Genomic DNA, 18,991 nt, shown 5'->3' on the forward strand with positions numbered 1-18,991 from the left:
CCACATGGGACAGGGACTGTGTCCAACCTCCTTCCTCTCCCTACAGCACTTGTATATATGTTTGTACAGATTTATTACTCTATTTATGCATTTATTTTACTTGTACATATTTATTCTATTTTATTTTGTTAATATGTTTTGTTTTGTTGTCTGTCTCCCCCTTCTAGACTGTGAGCCCGCTGTTGGGTAGGGACCATCTATTCTACTCAGTATGAGCTTGGATGATGATTGGTAGCAGAGTAGTAGTTTGTTCCTATTGTTGATGTGAATTTGTATGAAAAAATACCCAAGCATTTGTTTCAAATGTATGAAAAGTAAGAATTACTTTCAAGGTAGTGTGTCATCCCACGTGCTCCATCCATTTCTCCCAAGTGTCTCCCTCATGGCTCTCCCTTAACCACAGCACCCTCCCTCTGGGACTCCTTTTCCTCCTCTCACTCCTCCCCTTAGGCAGTTTTCTGGAGCCTTGATTGCAGGAAGCTTATTAATAATAGTAATGATACTTGTAAGCACTTATTGTGTTCCAGCCACCATATTAAGCACTGGAATAGTTGCAAGGTAATCAAGTTGTATACAATCCATGTCCCACATGGGGCTCACAGTCTAAGGAGGAAGGGGAACAATGATTGAACCCCCATTTTACTGATGAGGAAACTGAGGCTCAGAGAAGTCACACAGCAAGCAAGTGGCAGAGCCTGGATTAGAACCCAGGGCCTCTCTCACCCAGGCCTGTTCTCTCATACTAGGCCACATGAGAAAGTGGTAGGTGGGCTTATGGAAGAGGGAGCTGCTTTCCTTCACTTCTCCCTATACTGAAAATCAGTCATCCCCGAGGAGTTGAAGTAGTGCATTCTGAGCCACCACTTATTCCACAGCCAGGAAAAGAGGCCAGCAGTCTTCCCAGGACAGTTGCCCAACTTTTTATCCAAGGCTAGCAATTCTGTCAGGAATAGATTTATAGTTTTAGGAAGTGAAAAATGTCCAACTTTAAATAAATTGGGTGCATTTTATTTTTGTGTGAAAATGTAGGTTGAAAAGATGTTAAGCAGCCTTGGAGATTGTGTCCAGTACAAGGAAATAGTAAAATACTCCCTTGAGGAGTTAATTTCCAGCTCTAAAAAAGTCCAGAAGCAAGCTGAAGCAATCTTGGATTCTGAAAACTTATTTGAAGCCCAGCAATTGTTTCTGCATCATCAGGTAGGATGGTCCTCTACTAAACTTACATTGGCATTGACCAATTTTGAGTTGGCATACACTGAGACGTGAAGCCCAAGTTGAATGGGGCTTGTGTGCTGGTTGAGAAGGTGAAGGTGGATGGACAGACAGATTTGTGATTTGGGAAATTGCTCTCAATCTCAGGATAGATCCCTCTGGGGAGATTATATGCCGCTGAACATTGTGATTTTGAGTTTCTTCTTGTTAAAGATAGTAGTTTCATGTACCTTGAAAATTCTGTCTTGTATTCCAAGCATATTGAGGGGAAACTATAGTTAGAAAATAAATGACGCATGGTTTGTAGGAAATATCACAATATTAAAGGAAAATAGTTTTCCTCCAGCTCGGTAACAGATGGGAGATGAAGGTGAATTTTTTTTTGTCTGCTATCCTAAGATCTAAGTGCCTATCTTGAGATTCTTTGCCTCACAGAAGTCTTATCATGCCTCATCATTTGTACTTGGAGAAAAAAAGCTATAGCTAAAATAGGCCTGACCTCTAGCTTATAAAATAAAAGCAACTTTGTCTGTGATTGAAGTGGCTTAATGGAATTTTGTGCCTAGATCACGAAGCTTTCTGTGGAAGGCAATTTGAAGAAAATAGAGCAAGACAAAGCAACCAAAGAAAATAGACAATATTTAAACATACAGTCACTTCCTGATCATTTTAAGACGGTCCTTTAAATATATATGATTCCTTTTACACTTTTGAACTCAGTGAATCTTTGGAGGGTGGATACAACATTTATTCCGATCTGTTTGTTGAATGTTTCCAGCAAAAGACGAAGATGATCCAGGCAAAGAAGAAAGATGTACAACGACAACTTGCCAGAGGTCAGGGTGAGGGTGAACTTCCTAGGACAGTTCAAGAGGAATTAAAGAAGCTCGAGGGTACAATGGAGCATATGGAGCAGACCACAGAAAAACAGGAACGCCGGCTCCAAGTGAGAACATGGAAATACAGCCAGGAGCTCCTTATAATTTTATGCTTTTAAAGGATTACTATCTTAATTTCAACCAAGAACAGGCCTCTGTTTAAATTTTACTGTGCATCCAGATGACCGATAAGTTTTTTTTCCACTTTATGACACTATACAAGACTCATTTTCTTGGATTTAAAAATATAACTGGTTTCAGCTCTGTTTGTGATATTGCAACCTTTGAGTATTGGTGAGGGAATAAGGAAAGTGAAACATTTATTTTATTTGCAGTACTCTTGGGTTTTGAAAATTACGAGTGGAATGAGTCAGAACAGTTCTCCCCATTGTGAAAAGACCACACCATAGCAAACTTCCAAAAGGATGCCTTCGTGTAGACATGGTGTGGAAAATACCCCATCTCATCTTCTATCTGTGTTCTTTGTCTAAATTTAATCCTGCCTTTTCTGGGTCTTTTTTAAATGGTGTGAGGTTTCCTTTAGGGTAGAGGTTCCATAGGGAAAATTCCTGAGAAGACAAAAAAGAAAAAAAAAAACAGCTGAAATGCTATAGCCTTTCCCAGCTTCAGTTTCTGTTCTCTAGAAATAAGACATTGCAGTCCATCTCTCCCTTCCTACCTTTCCCATTGTAGGACAACTTCTGTATGGGTAGGAATGCATCAGTTTGTTATTCTGTACTTCCCAAGCACCTTGTAGATAGCTCTGCACCACTGACATATCAGTAAGTACTACTACTGCTGCTGCTACTGCTACTACAGTATTTATTGAATGCTTACTGTGTGTAGAGCACAATACTGAGCTCTTGAGAAAGTTCAGTATTACCATTACTACTTCCATTCCCCATCCTGCCATTCCTCTTTCTTGGAGAAGTTCAGCTAAAATAAGTCATGCCTGGATTTGGTTTTGGTGTGGGTCCATTCATTCTGTTACATTTATTGAGCGCTTACTGTGTTCAGAGCACTGGACTAAGTGCTTGGAAAGTACAATTTGGCAACAAATAGAGACAATCCCTACCCAGCAATGGGCTCTCAGTCTAGAAGGGTCCAGAAATTCTATCAAAAAGACTATTCTGCTTTTAATGTAGCTGCATGCTGTGCTGCTTATAATAATAACAGTAATATTTGTTAAGCACTTAACATGGGATAAGCACTGTACTAAGTGCTGGGGTAGATACAAGATTATCAGGTCCCACATGGACCGCACAGTCTAAGAAGGAGGGAGAACAGGTATTGAATCCCCATTTTGCTATGGGATTCATAGCAAATCCCATAGTCCCTCCTAAGAAGGAGGGAACAGATGCTCAGAGAAATGAAGTCATTCATCCAAGTTCAGACGGCGGAGAAGCAGGGAAGGTCATACTTCTGGGATTAGAACCCAGGTCCTCTGACTCCCGGTCCCGTGTTCTTTCCTTAAGGCCATGACTTCAAAAGCTTTAAAGACCTGTTGCAGATGGGAAGCTGGTCTGCAAATGAGAGAATGCAGGAAATGGGTAGAAGAAAGGTTTTCTTCCCTCCAAATATAATTGAACATGGTACTAGGGGCCTAACAGATGTTGTGAATACGGACCTTCCTGAGTATGAAAGAAAATGGAATTTCCAAAAATAATTGAAGTAGTAGTAATAATAATAATGACATTTATTAAGTGCTTACTATGTGCAAAGCACTGCTCTAAGTGTTGGAGAGATTACAAGGTGATCAGGTTGTCCCTCGTGGGGCTCACGGTCTTCATCCCCATTTTACAGATGAGGTAACTGAGACACAGAGAAGTGAAGTGACTTGCCCAAAGTCACAAGTCAGCACTTAGAAGTGCCCAGCACTTAGAACATTGCTTTGCACATAGTAAGCGCTTAATAAATGCCATCATCATCATCGTCACCCAGCTGACAAGTGGCAGAGCCAGGATTTGAACCGATGACCTCTGACTCCAAAGCCTGTGCTTTTTTCACTGAGCCACGCTACTTCTCTAGTAATGAATGTTATTGAGCAGTGGCCCCTCTAGGGAGCTTTTGGTTAGGTTTTTAAGGCATGTTAAATTTGCAGTTGCACAAGTAACTGATTTTAGCACCTTATCTAATAGTCACATTAAAGTAAATGAGTATGTTTATTTGATATTTACTCTAGCATTATGCATTATTGGTTCTTTTTCATCTAGGTCACAATAAGAAAATGGGAACGCTTTGAAGCGAACAAAGAAACAGTGGTCAGATATCTTTTTCAAACAGGCTCCAATCATGAACGCTTCCTGAGTTTTAGCAGCTTGGAGAGCCTGTCCTCTGAACTGGATCAGACTAAGGTTTGTTGAAGGTGCAATTATTATGACTCTCATCCAGTGTATTAATGTCTTAAGCTGTACTATCTGCTTTTATTCCTCAGTATGGGGGAATACTTTGAGCACATCAAGAGCAAGAAGGTAAATACTTGCACCTACAGAGATTTCACCAGGACGGTGCCAAGGATCTGCGTAGTATGTCTTTAAAATATTTGTCCAGGAATACTGATTCTCCATTTCTGGTCTGTGCATTTCATTTTGCTGTATGTACCCACAACACTTCATACCTAAACATTATATGTGGAGCAGGGACTTTAGAATCAACACTTTAGATTTTGTCAGCGCATCTGCTAATTCAGATCAGATCGTGTGTGCCTTGATTTGTTCTCCAGTAGAATGCATGTAACAAACTTGCCTCCACTGCTGTTGTTCTTGGTGAGTAAATGAATATGTTGTTCTCAAATCACAAAAAATTTATGCTAAAACCTATATAAAGGATATCACATTATCATTCCCCTGTGTCATGTCATCTTATATGCCTTTTCTATGTTGGATTAAGTTTTGCCCACCTTCCCAAATCATAAATGTCTATTTTGCTGTTTAAACCCAAAGACAAAGAAATGAAAGAAAAAACATTTAACTACCTATTTTATTAAATGATTATTTCAAAATTTACCTTTTTTTCTCCAGTCCTATTACTACACTATTTGCCTTGTATCCCTGCTAAATCTATCTGAATGTCCTGGATTATTACTCTTTGTCTCATTCACTTATATCATTATAGATTATAGTAGCTCTACAGATGTATTTAAAAGATGTATATACTTAACGTTAGAAGCCTTCAAAATTTTCCCTAGTCATCCCAAATCTTACCAATATCACTTGGGTTTTGCATCATTTGTCACGTGGGACTGTATTATGAGTTGGGTTTAAGTTTTGTTATTCAGTATTACAGATCTAATAGTGTTCTTTGCTGTGTGTTTATGTGGGTAATGCTGAAAAGAGCTGTGTGAGAATGAGGGTCATTTCTTTGCTGCACCGTGACTGCTGTTTGGTGTGTGGGTACAACTGCTTCTTCTAGGACATATCATTATAGCCCCATTTCAAAAGCTGCATGAGGCCCTTGCTCAAAAGCAGCCGTTCGATCTCTGATGCATGGAAATTTGGTGGCCTTCAGATTTTTGTTTTTTTGAAGCCTAAGTCCTGAAAGTTGTGATTGATTCTCTCTAGTATTTACTTTGCTCACTCACTTGAAGTCCACTTTAACTCACAATTTAGTAGGTGCTTTTCCATCCTGTTATCTCATTATTCTTCCTTTCCACATGTACTGGCTGGTGTACTTGTGTAGGAAACAAGAAGTGTTGGTCCAGTCCCCTAGTCAGTGTTTGTTTTGAGTTTTGTTTTTTTCGTATCCCAGTAATGTGTTTCTCAGTGCTGGGTTTGTGAATTAGACATACATACTCTTTCATCACATTCACATCATTGATGAGTAATTGAATGAATTACTGTAGTTGAGTTGCCGTATGACTAGCTTTTAAGCTGATGGACTGGATATTTTCGAAGCCCTCATTGCTGTGAAAAACTCATAGAAAATGCTAATGAAATAGTAGAAGAGATAAGCTTCACAATCATAGCAAGGTTGAACAATTAGGAATTTTGCTGGACTTCAGATACAGGTTAAGCTCAGAATCTTCAAAATGTCCAGATATATTTTGGTGCCAAATTCAGATTTCAAGTTTCATAAAAGACATTCCCATTTTCTTCCTATGATTTGCTATTTCCTTTATTGTTATGCATCTCTGGACAGTTTACTGGGTAGAAAACAACTTAGTAGCAGCCCATGTGCACACAATCTGTTCCCTTAGGCTTATTTGAAGTCTACAGTTTTCTAGTGACTATGCGATCCCTGGTGTTATTTGTGTTTCCAGGCATAGTTAAAAATTCAGCAGCAACTTTTGATTTTGGTTTGGGAGAATTTGTTATTGGATTTCCAGCTTCCATTTTATATCTGCAAGAATCACTGCATAAAAGAGGCTGAATAAAATTTGAACCTGTTACAAATCTTTCCTCATTCCATCGATTTGTAGTGGGTTGAACAGAGCCTGGTCAAGTCTTGGCATGTTAGACATGCTCTTGTCAAATAACTTCATGATCTCTCATGAACTATCGGAAGTCAAGCTGCCAGGCTTGGTTGCTCCTGATTGTATGAAATGCTTTTTTAAGGTCCTTGGTTTCTCGTGGTGACATTTGGATCACATCACTTCATTGGTGAATAGATTAATGAATGAATGAATGACTAGCTTCTAATAATGACTGCTGTCATTTTCTTGTATGTGTTCAGCTGTGAAAATCATGTCGGCCCTCCTACACCCTAGGTTAACCCTGCATAGACTACTTCCCATTTTAGTTAACTGTGTGGTCCCTGAATAAACAGGGTACAGAGAAGCAGCGTGGCTCAATGGCAAGAGCCCAGGCTTCGGAGTCAGAGGTCGTGGGTTCTAATCCCAGCTCCGCCTCTCATCAGCCGTGTGACCTTGGGCAAGTTGCTTCACTTCTCTGGGCCCCAGTTCCCTCATCTTTCAAATGGGGATGAAGACTCTGAGCCCCCGGACAACCTGATCACCTTGTATCTACCCCAGTGCTTAGAACGGTGCTTGGCACATAGTAAGCATTTAACAATTACCATCATCATGATTATTATTTAGCATTCTGCAGTAAAAATTAATAAAAGGTACTCTACTTTTATTTATACTGATGTGTCCTTCAGAATTACTTAGTGGGGATTCTACCTCCCAGATTCTGGTGTAAGCCCATTGCGTATGAGTTGATTTTCATTTTTTAAAATTTCTTTAAATGAAGAATATTAAACTTCACCTTTTTGAAGCGTAAGGCATAAATGGCTAGTAGAAGTGACAGTTTGCCCCATACCTGATTCATATCCAGCCTCTGATTAGGATGAATTATTATTTTTTCTCAATATTTGGAGAAGTTCAAGGTACTGGAATGCTACATACTTTGCTCAGGGCCACACACTTGTATCATGGCTGGGAGAAAACAAGATGTAGATTTCCTGACTCCCAATTAGGGGCTTTATTTGGGAAATAGAGCAAAGGCTCATTCTTAGGTAGTGATATTTAAGTAGTCCTTATAAAATCATTTGTTGGCTAATCTATTTTATGCTAAAAGGTATTGTTTTACCTGTTCCTAAACATCAGGTGGATGATGCTTTTTCCGTAGCATTAAAAAGCATGCCATAAACTCTTTTTTCTTGACAGTTTTATCTGTCAATTTAGTAGAGAGACTATTTATGCTATTTCTATAGGATATGTATCATCATGAAAGAAAAATTAATTTGGTTCCTACTAGCTTTTGTCTTTAGTGTGGTAGATAACCATTATTGTATAAGAAAAAAATGTCCATTTAGTCCCATTGTGATCACTCTGTATCAATTATTTATTGGCAAAGATATTACTTTACTAAGTAAGACATTTTTAAGTCAGAATAAGAAAACAATTGATCTTATTAAATTCAGCTATGTGATTATTTAAAAATGATATCACTTGGTCATTTTTTTGGCCAACTGGTTGTAAAATGACAGCATATTTCTTTTGTACTATTAGTGTGAAGTAAAGTGTGTAAAGTACAGTCATATATGCTACAATATGTGTTTTTATTGCACAATTTAGGTAGGACATGATGGAAGAATTAGGACATTTTCCCAGAATGCTAGTCTCTTCTGATGTTAAAAGAGTCACAGATTGGTAAAGATTGATTCAGTATTAGAGAAAACAGTTGTGCAAATGGTCATCTTGTCATTGAGAACCAACATGACCCAGTGGATAGGGAATGTGCTTGGGAGTCAGAAGGACCTGGGTTCTGGGGGAAAAAAAAAAAGGAAGCAAACTGCTTTCCAGCCTCTGCCTTAACTTCAGCCTTATTTAGTTTTCTATACTATACTGTAATGTGCCGACTACTGTACTTAGCTCTGGGATAGATAAAGGTTGGACACATTCCATGTCAGTCAGTCAATTGCATTTATTGAATGCTAACTTTGTGTGGAGCCCTGCACTAACTACTTGGGAGAGTATAATATAGCAATAAACAAGCACAATCCCTGTCCATAATAACCTTGGAGCTGGCAGTCTCAATCCCCATTTTACAGATGAGGTAACTGAGGTCCAGAGAAGTTAAGCAACATGCCCAAGGTAACACAGCAGACAAGTGGTGGAGCTGAGATTACAACCCAGGACTCCCAGGCTTGTGCTCGTTTCACTAGGCTACACTGCTTCTCTTTGTGTTTCTTGATATTTTTGTAACCTTTCAGCAAGTGGCAAGATTATAAAGTGTTCTGCTAGTGGAGGATATGGAAATTTGCACTGAAAAATGACCATCACGATGAGACGTATGAATCACCTAATTCCCATTGATGCAACGTGATTTTTGAAAACACAATTTTCAAGAATAGTGCTAACTTTCATTAAAGTAGAAACAATATACCTGCAAAATCATACTTTAATAAGTGAATAGTCTGTGCATGCTCTGTTAGTCATCTTGGGATGTATATATTAAAATTCCAAATGCCAAAAAATTCAGGATTTTGACGGAGAAAATTATATTATATCTGGGTATTATGAGGGGGGATGTTTTAAGTGCTATCTGTGAAAATTAAAATGAGAACGAAGTTGGTTCTAGAACATGTATGCTCCAGATGAGAAATACATAATAAGCTGCTTGTCTAATAATGATAGCACTTTTTTCCAGGAATTTTCTAAACGGACAGAAGCTATTGCAGTTCAAGCTCAGAATCTTGTGAAGGAAGCCTCGGAGATTCAACTTGGCTGTAAGAATAAGGAAGTCCTCCAACAGCAGGCCACATCAATCCAGGAACAAGTTAAAAAGTTGGAAGATACACTTGAAGAAGAGTATGTGCTTGACAAGTCCTAGAATTTATCTGAGATAAAAACCTTACTATATTCTTTGTTTTCCGAATATTCCTTTTAAATCTCACAAGTTTCTGTGCATGTCTTCAAACCATGAGATTTAGGTTGCTTCTAAAGAACTTTTTCCTTAGAGAAATTAAATTTTGATCCAAATTTATATAATAGAAAATGCACAGAGTAATCTACATGTACCTTGCAGATAGGGAAAAAAAACAAACCACTCCTCTCCCCTTCGTCTGCCTCTCTTCTTCCACAATGTCCGCACGTAAGCTGGACTGACAAACTACATTTCAGGATTTAATGTTTTCCAGCCATTTCACAGTCCCCCTGAGTGAGTTCAGAGCAGTCCCTGGAATCTAGGCTGGCCACTGGCCGGTTGAAGGAGCGAAGAATCTCCAGTAGCCCTGGCCACAAATATAGATCAGTCAGTCTTCCTGAACCATTTATCAATCAATCGTATTTTTTTTTACTTTAAAGTAAGAACACCCTGTGAGAGGAAAACAATGTTTTTCAGCCCTATAATTCTGTATTGACAGAAAGTACAAATGGAAATCCCCCTGCCAGCTACTGAAACAGGCATTTGTTGTGCTGTGTTGGCAGACGGTCCATAAAGTGGTTTAGCCTGTTATGAAGTTTGCCTTGTTTTCACATGACTGGTTCTGCATTCAGAAGAACTGTCATCATATATTGAAACTAATATTTTCAGAATTTTAAAAACATCTAATCGACATTTATAATTTGAAAATTATTTCATATTTAAAAAGCCATATATAGCCTAGAGCCTTTTAAACTTGCACACTGTAGTCTGGTTCTTGAGAAACGAGCCTGTATTTCAAATATTTTCACTTTGATTAATATGTAGTCACCACATTTGAATGGTGTAAAAAATTTGGTGTGTTGACTTCACATTTTAAAAATTTTGATATTGTTAAACAGTTAAATACAACTGAAAGCAGTTTATTTTCATAGTAAATGACACTTGATATAAATGTGTCAGTTTGAATACATGCTAAATTAAATAGAAGTATTAAATTTTTGCTGGGATAAATATGTTTTTGACACTTCCCTCATCATTTGATAAGTAATTTAATTTCCCAAGAAACATTTAGCAAACTGGTATTGATGCTTTTTGATTTAATTTTACTAATTTTTGGGTTTCTTTTAAATCAGATAATCTATTGGCTACTACTACATTATGGTAGTTTCCATTTTAAATGGTCTAGCCAAGATGTGCTGCTCTTATAGTGTAATAGTTATTTTTTCTTTAAGAACTTGATAGCCATAGTGTCCTTCACATTTAGAGATCTGTTCCTTTATCTTTTCACTTCCATAATTTCCTATTCTCTGTGGGACTGATCCACACATATAGAGTTCATAATTAAGACTGTATCACCATTTCACCCGCCAGCATCTGATGCCACTTCATTTTTCTTGACATTTTCTAGAGCCTTCTGGTAAACTGGGAAGACCTTTAATCTTAATTTTTCTTCATGAAATATAATTTGTCTCTATTATTTTTGCATTATTATGGTATTTAGTAAGTGCTTACTATGTGTTGAACACTGTTCTAAGCGCTGGGATGGTACAAGTCAAATTGGACAAGGTCTCTATCCCACTTGAGGCTCACAGTAATCTTTTAAAAAAAGAAAGATACAATTTTTAGCACATTTCACTTGCTTACATTTTCTTGCTTTTTGGGTGAAAATTCAGTGTGTTTTTTTAGAAATATCCCAATGCAATTCAAACAAGCAGTTGGAGTTTCTCTAAGGAGAGAGGTGGGAAAACAGCCATGTGGATAGTTTTCATGAATTAATCCATCAATTACATTTATTGAGCACTTTCTACATGCAGAGCTCAGTACAATAAATTTGGTAGACAAGAAACATGCCCTCAAAGAGCTTGTAGTGGGGGAGACAGTCATTAAAATAAATTACAGAATATGTGCATAGATGCTGTGGGGCTGGAGTGAGGTCAGTATCAAAGTACTTGATAGTTATGGGGAGCTGGAGGCAGGAGGGAATCAAAGTGCCTAACCCCAAATGTATAGGTGATGAAGAAGAGAGCATAAATAGGTAGGGAAATGAGGGGTAAATAAGGAAAGACCTCTTGGAAGAGGTTGGATTTTTAATAAGGCTTTTAAGATGGAGGAGAGTGGAGGTCTATCAGATATGAAGGGAGGGTGGAGTTCAAAGCTAGAAGGAGGACATATGCAAAGGGTGGTTGGTGAGACAGATGAGAGCACAGTACAGTGAGCAGGTTTGGGTTGGGAGAGTGAAGTGTATAGGTTGGGATGTAGTGAGAGCTTAGTGAAGTTAAGCAGGAAAGAGGGAGGGATCAAGTGCCTTAAAGCAATGATAAGGAATTTAATGTCAAAATGATTGGGCAACTATTGAAAGATTTTGAGAAGTGGGGAGATGTGGACTGAGTGATTTTTTTGTTAGAAAAATGATCCAGTTAGCCAAATGGAGTATGGACTGGAGTAGGGAGAGACTGGAGGCAGAGAGGTCAGCGAGGAGGCTGATGCAGTATAACTGCTTGGACCAGCATGCTTGCAGTTTGGATAGAGAAGGAGGGGTGGATTTTAGAGGTGCGTTGAAGGAAGAACTGTCCAAATTTGGTGACAGACTGAATATGTGGGTTGAATGAAAGAGATGTCAAGGATAATGCATAGGATAAATTACAAAGAGTTGATTTTACCACAGATTTTGACATAATAGGGAAAAATGTATCCATGGCAGGCTATCAGTTCATATAAACTACAAGCTTTTTCTTAAAATTCAGTCTATTTTAGACAGAGCCTTCCATTTCTATTTTTCTCAACATTGACTGAGCCAACATATGGCCTATAAAAAGCGAATTGTTTTATTTGTGAAGTGTGGAGAATTCCTGAATTTGTAATGTATAAAATGTATATATCCCACTTGCAACTGGTCATGTGTGGAATTTAATTCCATTGATTGGTGTTTTCTTATTTGACATAGATCCAAATCTGTTGGATTTAGCAACATTGTTGTTCCAGCAGAAAACCTACGCAGATAATGAAGTCTTGTAATGCTTCTGTTTGCTATGCATGTTTTAGCAGTTAGCCTGGGGAAAGGTGAGGGTCAGGTGCACTCTGAAAAGTCAAAAGTGCATCATATCAATTGAAAATATATTTTTTAAAAATGTGTTACTGTATTAAATTTCATTTTGTTCAATTAATTTGGTTAATTTTAGTATTAAAACCATGGAAATGGTGAAAAAGAAATGGGAAAATTTTGGCAATAATTTTGAGTCCCTGTCCGTCTGGATAACTGAAAAAGAAAAAGAGTTGGATGCCTTGGAAACTTCATCATCTCCCCTGGATAAGCAAATCAGTCAAATTAAGGTGACCAGTTCCCATATTCATTTATAATTTATATTAATCTTAAAAAATTCCCTTTTCTGAATTTTTTATGTGCTTCTCAGGCCCAAAGCAGATATTTCTGGCCTATGGGACTAAACGAATGTTGCTTATTGCATTCATATAAAGACACTAAATCAGCAGGCTTTGTTGGATATGAAAGAACCTTATAGATATGAAACTGTGTTATTAGTGTTTGGTTTATATATTAAATTTTTAATATTGTAAGCCATATTATTAAAATGTTTTCATTGTTGCTTAATTCTTTTTCTTGATTTTTTTTTAAATGAAGCAACTCTGCTCATTCCATTATGCAGCATATAGAAAGAATTCATCCCTTAAGAATAAAGTAATTCATCCCTTTCATCACTAGAAAAGTATCTGTCATGTGCATTCCCCCCCACAAGAAGGTGCTGGCCTTTACGGTATAGATTTAAGCAACCTTTTAAAATAATTTTATTGTCATAAATGAACCTTGGACAGCATTTTTTTACCTATTTTTAAAGTTTAGTTCTTCCCTTTTATTTCCAGCTTTTCCTAGTTTCTTAAGCAATCGGTCACTGGCATTTGAGGTCTCACTGTGTGCTGAGCACTGTACTGAGCACTTGAGAGAGTACAATATAGTAAGTAGTCAAGGTCCTTGTACTCAAGAAGCTTACAGTCTAGCAGAGGAGTCAGATATCAGATATTGAAATTAGAAGAAGTAGAAGCAACAGAATATAAGGATATGTACATAAATTCTATGGGAGCTTCTCAGTGAGAAACTTCTTACTGTCAATTGAAGTTTTATGTGGGCAAAGACTAGTCTTGGGTGAAGGAACATTTCACATTGTCACAGTCCAAGAGGAGTTGTTGGACATGTACATAATGGGGGAGGGAATGGGAAGCATTGCAAAGTTTACTAAAGCTTGTTCCCCACCCTAACATTCTTTAATGACAGAGGTATCAATCAAACAATCAGTGCTATTTACTGAGCACTTACTAAGTGCCGGGGACTGTTCTAAGTGCTTGGGAGATACAGTGTGAAGCGTGCAGACCAAATGTACCTGCCAGTTTCCTGGGACAAAAATTGTCTCCAAGTCCAAGACGAAGACTCTTGAAGGAATTTTAATCTTTATTGCTGTGAAAAATATAACACAAGCTGACTGGTTTGAATTACATGGTTGAAGCAAAGCAAACATAGTAAATAGTTAACTTTCTCTTTCAAAGTGCACATATTCCATTTTTTCAATTTTATTTGTTTCTCGTAAAGAATAAAATTAATCTGAACTTTGAACAAAACATACATTTCCATATGTGATTTGGCCATCAGACTAGGCTTTTCATCAGTGCTTCCAAATTGGCCAGTCTACTGTTAGTTTTATAAAAAAAATTAAAGCACTTCTGCTCCTTGACTCATGTCTCTGAAGTTATACAAATCCCTTATTGTATACAGCTGGATGATTCCCTAAGAATCACCCTAGGATAATCTTTTTGAAACTCTGAACAATACCTGAAAACTGAGTTAGAAATAACTTATCCAAAACTCTCAAAGGAAAGGTGATTAAGCTATTCCACAAATAAGTAGACAGAATAAAACAGTAAATATAAAACCCACTGCATGTCCAGCACGATATAAATGCATTCTATTTCAGTGAATGCTTCCATGTGCCTGTTTCCACGTTTGCATACAAGTGCCCAGATTTATCCTCCTCCAGGGGTGTCTTGCTCTGGTTATTTTTTCATGAATTGATGCAATTCATAAAATAGCAATGTATATACTATTATACTACATATTTGATTATTTCCACAGTCAAAACTATCACCTCAAAAATACCTGGCTTCTACCAACAAGAATGCTTTTTTAAAATGTCAAAATTTAATACACCAGCACCCATTTTTGAATATTAAGCACTTCGTGGAGACCCACATCTATCTTTTTTAATTGTTGAACGTTAGTTCAACATTAGTTCTGTGAGATACAGAATTCAGGTGATTATCTGAATAATTGAGACCATAAAATTTCTTTAATTCTATATTAACTGAAAGTAGGGTTTGTTCCTGACTGACTGTTGTGTTTCATGTCTGTCTATTTGCAAAGGAGGTCTGCTTTATTCCCTTGAGCATAACTACCTTTCTAGGATTATGAGTTAGTGTCTACACATATATGGTTTGGCCATGAAGTATCACAGGTTCATTAAAAACAAAATTTCTGGTTGCAGGGTGTACACAGTAGTGTCCCTTGCAAAAGGGAGAGTCAGTGACTATCAAAGCTTCTAAAGTGATTACACTTTAATGATAAATATATCCCTTAAAGATGCAGCCAACTGATCATATCACATAGTGATGGGATAGTGTCAACCTGGCTTTTCTCAGAATACATTAACCCACAGATTCTGAAGAATTATATCTGTAGCTGAGAATCAAATCATCCACATGCTCTGGGATGGCTTTGGAATTTCAAGTGCCAATAGTTTTTTCTTCTGAACCACGCAGAAGCAGATGTTGTAAATCATCAACAGCCGGTCTACCTACTTGCCATGTGTTCCCTTTCATGCACTGCATAGTTCGCGTGTCTTTATTCTAAAAAAGAAGCTTGGAAAAGAATGGTGTTTAATAATGATGATTCCTAGAATATTCCCTGTGCATTGCATTGATTATTAAATCAACTTTTAACCACTTCTCCACATCTTTAAACCAAATAGAATGTTGAGGATTTCATTTGTAACACTAAACCTATTGTCATTTTAAATTTTAGGGTATAATTAAAGACATAAATGATAGAATCAGTGAGATTCCAGATCTAGAAGAGGCAACTCAATCTTTTGCCCAGTTTATCACCACTGGAGAATCTGCTCGCATTAAAGCCAAGTTGACACAAATAAGAAGATATTGGGAAGAGCTCAGAGAGCATGGACAATGTCTAGAAGGAATGATATTGGGAAATGCTTCACAACAGCAAAAGTTTGACGAAAGCTTGACAAAGGTACAAAGCACCGTTGCTCCAAAGTTGAAGTTTATTATCCCATACATTCTTAACAGAAAACACAAATTCACAATATTGATGACCATTAAAGACTGAATTGATTGAAGTTTGACAAAAAAGCTGACCAGTTATTTAGTTGTTTAAAATAATTTGAAAGGTAGCTTCGCTAACATAAAAACAATATCATTTAATGCTATAGCGTTTTAGCCAGATTGCATTAGCGTGGCATATCTCTTTTAATGAAGTTGTAATATCTCTTTAAATGTAGTTGTAATACTAAAATAACCCATCTTATTGTATTGTAGATTTTTTCCATTTCCCATTTTTTATAATCAATTTATAAACTAGTCCTGTAGATTCCATGTCATAAGAAGTTCAATTTTGCCACTGAACCCATATTTCAGGTCCAGCAATGTGTGTCTGAATTTGAAGCTAAACTTGAAGAGCCAGTTATCTTATGTTCTTCAGCCACAGAAACCTACAAGGTCTTCCAAGAGCACATGGTAAGAGTATTACTATAACCCCACTTACATATATGGAGCATATATTAGCATAATGTGCTTTTTACGTGACATTCATTCAATTCATTCAATTGTATTTATTGAGCGCTTACTGTGTGCAGAGCACTGTACTAAGCACTTGGGAAGTCCAAGTTGGCAACATATAGAGACGGTCCCTACCCAGCAACGGGCTCACATGTTCTGATCAACATTTTATAGAGGAAAATGCAACAAAAAACCTTAAATTGAGCTCACATTAGAACTGAGAAATGACATGAGAAGCAATATGGCCTAGTGAAAAGAGCACGGGCCTGGTAATCAGAGGACCTGTGTTCTAATCCCGGCTCTGTCACCTGTCTTCTGTGTGAATTCATTCATTCAATCATATTTATTGAGCGCTTACTGTGTGCAGAGTGGGCAAGTCACTTAACTTCTCTGTGCCTAACTACCTCTTCTGTAAAATGGACATTGAATCCTCCTCCCTGAGATTTAGGCTGTGAGCCCCCATGTGGGACAGGGACCATTTCCCACCTAATTATCTTGTATCTTTGGTTTAGTGGACAGAACATGAGCCTTGGAGTCACAAGGTCATGGAGTCTAATCCCAGCTCCCCCACTTGTCTGCTGTGTGACCCTGAGCAAGTCACTTCACTTCTCTGTGCCTCAGTTACATCATCTGTAAAGTGGGATTCGAGACTGTGAGCCCCACCTGGGACAGGGACTGAGTCCAACATGATGATCTTGTGTCTACCCTGGCCTGTAGTAAGTGCTTAACAAATACCATAACTGTTATTATTATTATTACCACCCCAGTGCTTAGAACAGTCCTTGACACATAGTAAGCAATTAACAGATAACATAAAATAATTTGAAAGGTCCTAAGCATGCTTTTGCTAAGAAATATGCATATAAGGATCCTTTGTTTTCAAAGGTGACAAGAGATTCCATACTGGCAGGCAAGTCCAATGTAGGACTGACATTTTCTTCCACATTGTTTATGTACAAGAATAGATTCTTGCTGAACAAGTGGATTTATCCCATGTGAGGACAAATACCTAACCTCGCTGATCTACTACAACTGCTAAACTAGCACCAACCAACTGGATCTCGCCTATTCCTCTGCTGACTCTTTGCTCACATCCTCTCTCTTTGTTCTGGAACTCTCTCCCCTTTCATATTTGACAGCTCACTACTCTCTGCACCTTCAAAACCCTTCTAAAATCACATCTGCTCCAAATAGTCTAACCAGACTGAGCCCTGGGTTTCCCCATCCACCCTCTCCCTGCATTGACTAAGCATGTAGCTGTGTACCCATGTTGTAATGGATAGTGCAGGAGCCTGGGGAGTCAGAAGGTCATGGGTTCTAATCCTGACTCTGCCACTTGCCTGCTGTGAAACCTTGGGCAAATCACTTTACTTCTCTGGGCCTCAGTTACCTCATCCGCAAAATGGGGAATGACACTGTGAGCCCCATATAGGACAGGGGCTATGTCCAACCTGATTTGCTTGTATCCTCTCCAGGGCTTAGTACGTGCATGGCACAATGTGTGGCACATAGTAAGCGCTTAATAAAATACCACAGTTTCTATTACTATTATTACTATGATGCTCACCACAGCCCCACAGCTCTTATGTACATATACTTATACTTTTTTAATGGTATTTGTTAAATGCTTACGATGTTCAATGCCAGGCATAGTACAAGCTTCATCATCATCATCAATCGTATTTATTGAGCACTTACTATGTGCAGAGCACTGTACTAAGCGCTTGGGAAGTACAAATTGGCAACATATAGAGACAGTCCCTACCCAACAGTGGGCTCACAGTCTAAAAGGGGGAGACAGAGAACAAAACCAAACATACTAACAAAAGAAAATAAATAGAATAGATATGTACAAGTAAAATAAATAAATAAATAAATAAATAGAGTAATAAATATGTACAAACATATATACATATATACAGGTGCTGTGCGGAAGGGAAGGAGGTAAGATGGGGGGGATGGAGAGGGGGATGAGGGGGAGAGGAAGGAAGGGACTCAGTCTGGGAAGGCCTCCTGGAGGAGGTGAGCTCTCAGCAGGGCCTTGAAGGGAGGAAGAGAGCTAGCTTGGCGGATGGGCAGAGGGAGGGCATTCCAGGCCCGGGGGATGACGTGGGCCGGGGGTCGATGGCGGGATAGGCAAGAACGAGGTACGGTGAGGAGATTAGCGGCGGAGGAGCGGAGGGTGCGGGCTGGGCTGGAGAAGGAGAGAAGGGAGGTGAGGTAGGAGGGGGCAAGGTGATGGACAGCCTTGAAGCCCAGGGTGAGGACAAGCTTGTCACACAAGCAAAAATAGTGGAACTGGATTAAAACCCAAGTCCTTCTGACTCCCAGTCCCATTCTTTATCCACAAGGCCATGCTGCTTCCCCTAGGTCTAATAATAATGATAATTATGGCATTTGTTAAGCACTTACTATGTGCAAAGCACTGTTCTAAGCACTGGGGTAGATACAGAATAATCAGGTTGTCCCACGTGGGGCTCACAGTCATAATTCCCATTTTTCGGATGAGGTAACTGAGGCTCAGAGAAGTGAAGTGACTTGCCTAAGGTCTCATAGCAGGCAAGTGGCAGAGCTGGCCTGCCACTCTGACTCCTCCAACTCCCAAGCCACTAAGCCATGCTATTTTAATGTCTGTCTCCCCCTGTAGACTCAAAGCTCAGGGTGGATTAGGTTCATGTCCACCGACTCTTCTGTATTGTATTTTCCCAAGCATTTAGTTCAGTGCTCTGCCCACAGTAA

General features: G+C 38.5%; 1 protein-coding gene across 1 annotated transcript in view; it reads left to right on the forward strand.

The window, feature by feature from the left end:
- Positions 1-18,991, forward strand: part of SYNE1 (spectrin repeat containing nuclear envelope protein 1) — a 503,300-nt gene that overhangs the window by 186,777 nt on the left and 297,532 nt on the right. The window contains exons 28-34 of the mRNA XM_038770126.1: positions 1,030-1,197; positions 1,991-2,158; positions 4,304-4,444; positions 9,182-9,342; positions 12,577-12,727; positions 15,480-15,707; positions 16,112-16,210. Of these exons, the coding sequence (XP_038626054.1) occupies positions 1,030-1,197; positions 1,991-2,158; positions 4,304-4,444; positions 9,182-9,342; positions 12,577-12,727; positions 15,480-15,707; positions 16,112-16,210 (1,116 nt within the window). The remainder of the gene's footprint in view (positions 1-1,029; positions 1,198-1,990; positions 2,159-4,303; positions 4,445-9,181; positions 9,343-12,576; positions 12,728-15,479; positions 15,708-16,111; positions 16,211-18,991) is intronic.

Source organism: Tachyglossus aculeatus, chromosome 2 (genome assembly GCF_015852505.1).
Source record: "Tachyglossus aculeatus isolate mTacAcu1 chromosome 2, mTacAcu1.pri, whole genome shotgun sequence".
Lineage (NCBI taxonomy): Eukaryota > Metazoa > Chordata > Mammalia > Monotremata > Tachyglossidae > Tachyglossus > Tachyglossus aculeatus.